Source organism: Telmatherina bonti (assembly GCF_933228915.1).
Source record: "Telmatherina bonti genome assembly, chromosome: 1".
Taxonomy (NCBI): Eukaryota; Metazoa; Chordata; class Actinopteri; order Atheriniformes; family Telmatherinidae; genus Telmatherina; species Telmatherina bonti.
This window is the reverse complement of record NC_136619.1, coordinates 39,028,357-39,036,092: the sequence shown is the minus strand read 5'-3', so window position 1 is coordinate 39,036,092 and position 7,736 is coordinate 39,028,357. Positions and strand designations below refer to the sequence as shown.

At 37.2% G+C, this 7,736-nt stretch overlaps 1 protein-coding gene across 1 annotated transcript; it reads left to right on the top strand.

Annotated features, from left to right (window-relative positions):
- Positions 1-251: 251 nt before the first annotated feature.
- LOC306757370 (photoreceptor-specific nuclear receptor-like) lies at positions 252-5,003 on the top strand (the record flags this gene model as incomplete). The annotated part of the gene is made up of 8 exons (XM_079242400.1): positions 252-345; positions 741-891; positions 1,779-1,882; positions 1,983-2,276; positions 2,534-2,712; positions 3,514-3,754; positions 4,129-4,234; positions 4,871-5,003. The coding sequence occupies 8 exons, from the start codon at positions 252-254 to the stop codon at positions 5,001-5,003; spliced, it is 1,302 nt and encodes a 433-aa protein (XP_079098526.1).
- Positions 5,004-7,736: the final 2,733 nt, after the last annotated feature.

Sequence of the window (7,736 nt, the reverse complement as noted above, 5' to 3'; positions counted from 1 at the left end):
CTGTTGACGTGCAACAAGTGTCAGCTCGAGCTCATGGCAGGACCCCAGCCCATCTGCATCCCTACACCGCCGGCTGCAACCCAGTAGAGGCTGCCATCTGTCCACCCGGAGCGCTAAAACCAAAGAAAACTTTATTTAGGTATCGATTCTGGACATTTTTACTTAAATATTTCTAATTCAGCTAAAAGGGACAAGTACACAGCACAGACTCTCCATTCGTCAATCCTTCGAAGAGAATTTTGTATAGAAAAATGATGGAGGATCACCTGTCGAAGATCCCCATGATGCCATCCTCGTCTCCAACAGAATCTTCCAGCAGTGGTGGGACTGAGGACAGCAGAGGAGGTAAGAGCCCTGCATGTTCACCTGCACCAACAGCTGTTTGAGAGCTCTAAAAGATGGGATGCAGCCTCGGCCCTCAACAGGGAGGCTGAAAAAATAGAAGACAGGAACTTAGATGAAGCAAATTCAGGTAGAAAAACACATTTAATAATGAATCATGACAAAAAACAAATGTTTCTAAATGAAAATATTTACAGTTTAAAACAGAGAAAATGCCATATCAGCTTAGTTCTGGTTGTCATGACGGCTTTGTTCGGATGTTTTGGATAATGGAATATTTTATATGTTAACTGACTGTGGAGCTACATGCAGAACAGCACAGATGGCAGGCATGTGTATGAAACAAGACCAGGCCGAGTTAATGACAGTAACCAAACTGATCTGTGCTCGACTCACAGCCAAAAGTCCAGGCCTGGGAAAGGCTCTGAGTCCGGCTCTGGTTTGCAAAGTGTGCGGCGACACCAGCAGTGGAAAACATTATGGCATCTACGCCTGCAACGGATGCAGCGGCTTCTTCAAACGCAGTGTGAGGAGGAGACTCATTTACAGGCAAGAGAAGGCGCACATGTCCATGGTTACTAAATGCTTCCACCTGACTGAACATAGATGTTGTACTAAGGAGCAATGTGGGGGAATAAGAGGAAATTAATGTATTAATTTTATGTAAAAATGACAAAGATGCAGCATTTTAGGCATAATATTATGAGGCATTACAAGAAAATGTGCCAAAATAAAAGGTGAGTCATTCAGTCCAACAAACTTTTTTAAAGTTTGTCAATTAAAATAAACGTCAAGCTCATTTAAAAACAATATTAAAAGCACTTGAACCAAAATTCACAAATTCATTTTGTTTAATTTTTCTATAAATTCTTAAAAAAGTAATCTGAATTACAGTCTGCTAAAAAAAAATCTGGCAATACTTTTTGTTTTGTCTATTCATAAAAAATAAAAAAAAGATAATAACAATCAAGTTGACCAACAAACCGGCTCTTTACCAAAACAATATTAATAAAAGAAAAAAATAATTAAATATTAGTTATAAGTCTTTGGGATTTCCAGTAATGTCTGAATCAAAATGTACAACTGTTTCACTCCCTAATAAAAATCATTTCTAATGGTGGAAAAATCCTTGAAAAAGCATAAAGCGGGAAAAGCTGCAGTAGAAATCTTTGGTTGACTGATTTATTAATATCTAAACGTTCATAATTCAGTAAATCAAAAGGTTCGTTATTTCATTATTTGTGGATAATTTGTCAGTTTTCTCATTAGTTTAGTTGGCTTTGTTCATTCATGCTGCATCAAACTACTAAATGTACTAAATGTACTTCTGTTTATTAGCGTATTAGATATAACTTCATGTGTAAAAAAAATCAATACAGTTTCTCTGTTTGTTTTGAGTGTATTCTTCCTTTAAATGCTTGACTTTGGGTCAACAGGTGCCAGGCTGGAACTGGAATGTGTCCAGTGGACAAAGCTCATCGCAACCAGTGCCAGGCATGCCGTCTGAAGAAGTGCCTGCAGGCAGGCATGAATAAAGATGGTGAGTCTTTGTCTCATTTATATAATCGTACCTCAGAGACGCACACTCGTCTCTCTGGGAGGTTAAAGTCCAACCTTCCTCATCTTTTTCTCTGCTGTAGCCGTGCAGAATGAGCGGCAGCCTCGCAGCACAGCTCAGGTCCGTCTGGACTCCATTGACGTGGATCCTGAGAAGGAGCACTTGGCCACCACAAGGGAGCCCACCTCCTCCTCCTCCTCCTCTTCCTCTTCCTCCTCCTCCAGTGGGTCTGTCATCACATGGCCCCACATTAGCTCCTCCGTGTCCATTACCTCCTCTGTCGCCCCCCAGCGCTGTCTCAGTCCCCAGAATAACCACCGTTTCATGGCCAGCCTGATGACAGCTGAGACCTGTGCCAAACTGGAGCCTGAGGATGGTGAGGAAGCTACATGTGATGCCCTGATAATGTTTAGTTTTGGTTTCTGATAATGGACTAATTGGATTTGCAAAGAGACTGATAACTGAAGAAATTAGAAAGATTATTATTTAGTAATTCAGTTTTAAAATCATACAACGAAAACCCAAAACATAAACACAGTGAAGCTTCCGGAACTCCATTTCTGGCAGCTGAATATAAAGCAAAGTGGGTTCTAATTATACCTTTTTATCCTGATGCCATCTCCTCTGTATCAGTTGATGAAAACATCGATGTGACCAGTAACGAGCCAGAGAGAGCGTCCTCAGAATACCACATGGCTCTGTACCCGACCAGCTCGGAGAACGTGTACGAGACGTCGGCGAGGCTGCTCTTCATGTCGGTGAAATGGGCCAAAAACCTGCCGGTGTTTTCCAATCTACCCTTCAGAGACCAGGTGAGACAGCAATTTAATTTAATTTAATTTAATTTAATTTAATTTAATTTAATTTAATTTAATTTAATTTAATTTAATTTATTTTAATTTAATTTAATTTAATTTAATTTAATTTAATTTAATTTAATTTAATTTGTTTTTTCTACCAATTAATTTTAATTCAGCTAAGCTTAATAACAGGTATATGATAACCATAAAGAAAAAAATTTCATCTTTTCCAATATATTTTAGATGTGGTATAACAAGTTTTAACATCAGGTTAATATGTGCAAAAAACATTTGAATATAAATAGGAAAATAATGCTGGCATTGTTATGAAATATGACATAAATTATTCTCCATTATTTGTTTCCATCTTCATAATAAATGACAGAAAAGGCTTTTTGTATTGACATGTGTAACAACTCTTATTTTGAAATTCTGTTTGTTAATTCATTTATAAATTTAAATGATCTAATATTTCTGTGAAATAAAAATGTTTATATTTATTAATTTTTATTTTTATGTTTTAATCATCTATAAATCAGTTTCTGTCTAAACACCATTTACAGCCATATTTTAACATAATAACTTCTAAATATAGAACTAAAAGGAAATTACAGTTTTAATCCCTGTTATTAGTCTTATTTAATAATGTTTTTCCTTTAGACATTTAATTACTCCAACATCAAACAGCAAAGTGATTAATTTTTCTGGCAGTAATGAACTTCCATACACCCGTAGCAAATTCCTGCACAGTTTGGTTTTAAGGCTGCAGTAGTGATGTTAAAAACAGGACCCTGGATTGTCTCCTTTCACCAGGTAATCCTGCTGGAGGAAGCATGGAGTGAGCTTTTCCTACTCTGCGCCATCCAGTGGTCTCTGCCGTTGGACAGCTGTCCGCTGCTGTCCCTGCCGGACCTCTGTCCCGGCATGCAAGGCAAAACCAGCTACACCAGCCTGGACCTGCGCCTCCTGCAGGAGGTCTTCAGCCGTTTCAAGGCCCTCGCTGTTGATCCCACAGAGTTCGCCTGCCTGAAGGCCATTGTGCTTTTCAAACCAGGTGAGGAAAAGACAAATACTTATCTGGTCACTCTTTGCTAAAAAAGAAATAACTTTAAATTTGTTTATGTGTTACGTTGTTACTATGTATGTATTTATTATTATGTACACTATTATTATGTATTACATTATTCTATATTATTGTGTATTAAGAGCATCATAACATGATGATGGGATAATATTGGACGTATTGGACACTTATGTATCATACTTAAATTTTAAAATATTTGGTCACAAACAAAATTAAAAATAAAAATAGCTAACAAATGATAGCAGCTTTGATTCACACTTAAGTCAGTAGGATGATGGTGGGATTACAGAGATGTCTGCATCAGTATTTGTAAAACTTACAGAGTGGTCTCCTCTCTCACGCAGAAACTCGGGGTTTGAAAGATCCAGAACAAGTAGAGAACCTGCAGGATCAGTCTCAGGTGATGCTGGGACAACATATCCGCTCACATTACCCCAGCCAACCAGCCAGGTAATGTCCTGTGTCAAAAACAACCAAAACAAATGTGTTGAAAATAAATAGGAAAGATAAACAGCAAAAATACCATTAATCAACACAAACTGTGAAACTATTTTTTTTTCCGGAAAAAGAATAATAAATAACCAAAATGACAATATAAATATCAAACATCTCCCAGAACTAATTTTACTAATGACAAAATATGATTGCTGGACTCGTTTTATGCTGTTCGGTTTTTCACCACCAGATGGCGCCAAACACCCGCAAAGCTTTCCCTGTTTATCCCCATGACTCATTCTTAATTTATAATATTTGTTTATGTTATGTTTCAATCATAAAATTACCCTTCAGTTAAATCCAAACAAGTTTAATTAAATAGATTAATCTTGAGTTAATCCAATAAACAGTTAAAATGGCTTTGATATGACCAAGTCCCTCAGGCTCATTGTTATCGTTTTCTTCTTCTTCATTTTTTAAATAAAATACTGTAAATAATGTTGCTTAAAAAGGCTCTACAAAAAAGTATATTTTAAACAGGAGCTGCTTTATCTTATTTGCAACTTGCTAATCTAAAATACAATGAAAGATTACACAAATTTTTCACAGTATCTCATGGATTCTCTTATATCCTGTTTTTCCTTCTCATAGGTTTGGAAAGCTGCTGCTTCTTCTTCCATCTCTGCGTTTTGTGAACTCAGAACGGATCGAGCTGCTGTTCTTCCACAGGACCATCGGAAACACTCCCATGGAGAAATTGTTGTGTGACATGTTTAAAAACTAAATGAATGACAGAGAAACCTGGGCAGTGATCAGTGTTTTCTCTGTTTGAATGGGATGCAATTCGACAGATGTTTGCTTTGTACTACTGTATACATATCCCGGATTCTGCATGTTGTGATTTTTGTAAAGCCACTTTATCGTGTGTTTGTTGCTTCCTCATCAGGTCAGTCTGGACAATGAAAATGCAGTTTGTTCCTGTCATTATGTGTGCTGTCAGTTTGTGTTATGTTTAGATGATGATCTGTGACTAAACATATGCTGTAGCATTTTATTATTTCTGTTTTGATCATCTTTTTGGTGAAAATTACATCCAGATCTTTATTTGTTGATAGATGGAGTGTATGACTTTGTGTCATTAATGTGACTTGTGTATTCATGATTCATGCCTTCATCAAGTAAAAACTGCTCCAACATCTTCTGTTTCTGTGAAGATATATATATATTTCATCTCACTAAGTTACATTTCTGCATATAAAACAACAAAACAGACCCAAACGTTCAGTTCAATTCTGCAAACAAGCCGTCAAACTGTGTTTTCTGTCCCTCAATTCACACACAACTTAAACGTTTTAAAATGAAGTTTTAACTGGAAAATACTACATGGCTTTTCATTGTTCGCTGGATGCTTTACAATTAGGGCATCATAAGTACAGTATGATGGATACTCCTGCTGATATATTCCAATTACTACTCAGTGCAGACGTATTGAGTGAAGAGCTTGTTAGAGATATCGCTCAGAAACAACAGAGTCTTATCTTTGGATAATGAGCTCGATCCAAAGTAGAAGTATACATCTAGTACAACCAAAGGTCAGAGGCATTTCAGTCAGAAACAAGAAAATGAAAACGAAGACTGAAATAGAAAAGTGAACTTTCAAGGAAAAGATTTAGCACCCTAACTTTAAAAGAACAACACGACAACTAATTATACTATATAAGCTAATGACAGAATGTTTGTACTGAGTAGAAATACACTGGTACCACAAGTACTTACATTTGAGTAGTAAAAAGTATTTGTTGTAACTTTGTATGGACTACCGAAGATAAAAAATTCTAAACGTAACATCAGGATCTCAGGAAAAAAGAGGTTTTTGCTGGATTTGGGTTCACAGCCGTGACAAATCAAATCAAACTTTATTTACAAAACATTTTCCATACAAAAAGAAACAAATTGCGTCGCATTAAAACAGTCTTCACACATGCAACTTTTAAAACATGTGATCATAATCTCTCCCTCTTCATCTCAAATTTATTCATGCACACACACCGCCACAACCACCACCACACACACCCTCCATCCTATGTTCTAAGGACTAAGCCCACTCATGACCACACGGGGGCCACGCCACTGGAAACTGGAAGCCGGGGTCCACAGCACGCCCGTAGGGCTGCACTGCAGGACCCCAGAGTCACCGTGGATAAGACACCCTCATGTTGAAAATCAGCTTCTTTCACCCAGAGTAAATGCAAAAAAAATTGAAGAAAAATTTAATGGAGACATTAATTCCACAGATGATTCTCTGTGCAGATTAACTGTCTGTACCAGATTTAGATGTTTTCCTGCAGGGAAACATCTAAAACCTGCAGGAGAGATACTCAGGGACTAGAGTTTGAGATCCTTTCTTTTACAGATGCGTGGTGTAGTGGACATAACAACAGATTCTAAGTTTACTGCAGGAAGATAAGTCCAGCTGTGGCCCAAAAAGGGAGGATTTTGTACATTATTTTAAGAGTGTCAGCTTCAAGTTTTCTTTTTAAAAAACAAAATCATTGATTTTAGGAGCATGACTCGCTCCTCAGAGGTTAGACCATCAAGGAAGAGAAGAGATAGAAATATCTGGACACTGATTTTATATTATGTTGTTTGAAACTTTGATGCCAACTGGGAAGCTGTGTGTTAGAAGGGTCAACAGTATCTTTATCATTCAAGGAAACTGTCACGCCTTCACATTCATGCAACAATAAAAAAATGTTTATTATTTTTCTACTTGTTGGAGATGGTAAAAGAATTATTTGGTTTTTTTTACATGATAATTTACTGCAGAAATGAGAGTTTTAGGTTTCTTCCATGACTCATTTGTAAATGAAAATATCTGTTTAAATTAGATTTTTGTCTCACTTCTGCTATAGTTTGTGCACAGCTGAACCCAAAGAAGAAGCTGTACCTTGTTGGTGCTGCTGGTCAGCATACATACTGCAAAACGGTCCAAAAGACGTGATCCAAACAAGAACAAACAAAATGATCTGAAGTTTCTTTTAAATTATTACAGTTCCTGTGATTTAGAGGAAGACAGAAACACTCCTGCAACTCTTCATCGTTTTGAGTAAATAAACCAAACATAAGCTTTGATTTGCCAAGAAGGAAATCTCAGTGTCTTCCTCTGAGGAGAAAGTATCCAGGAGGATATTTCTACACTGACACAGTACAGGAACCTCATTACAGAATTGTTAAAACGAAGTGCTTTTCTGCTTGGAGTGAGATATAAAATCCAGGGAGGGGGACTGAAGTGAACGCTGTCGTACCTCCACTAAATGTCAGCTTGATAAGAGACGTCACTCAGTATTACTTTAGCTTTTGATGCAAACACTCTGAAATCATCAGATCGACAGCAGAGGAGGAGGACTGGACCACGGCTGCATCTTATCTACACATCAAGGACTTTTTAACGCTTCATAACTCAGCATTACAGATAAATATATACAAAGAGGAAGGGGGAAAGCTTCCTTAGGCGATG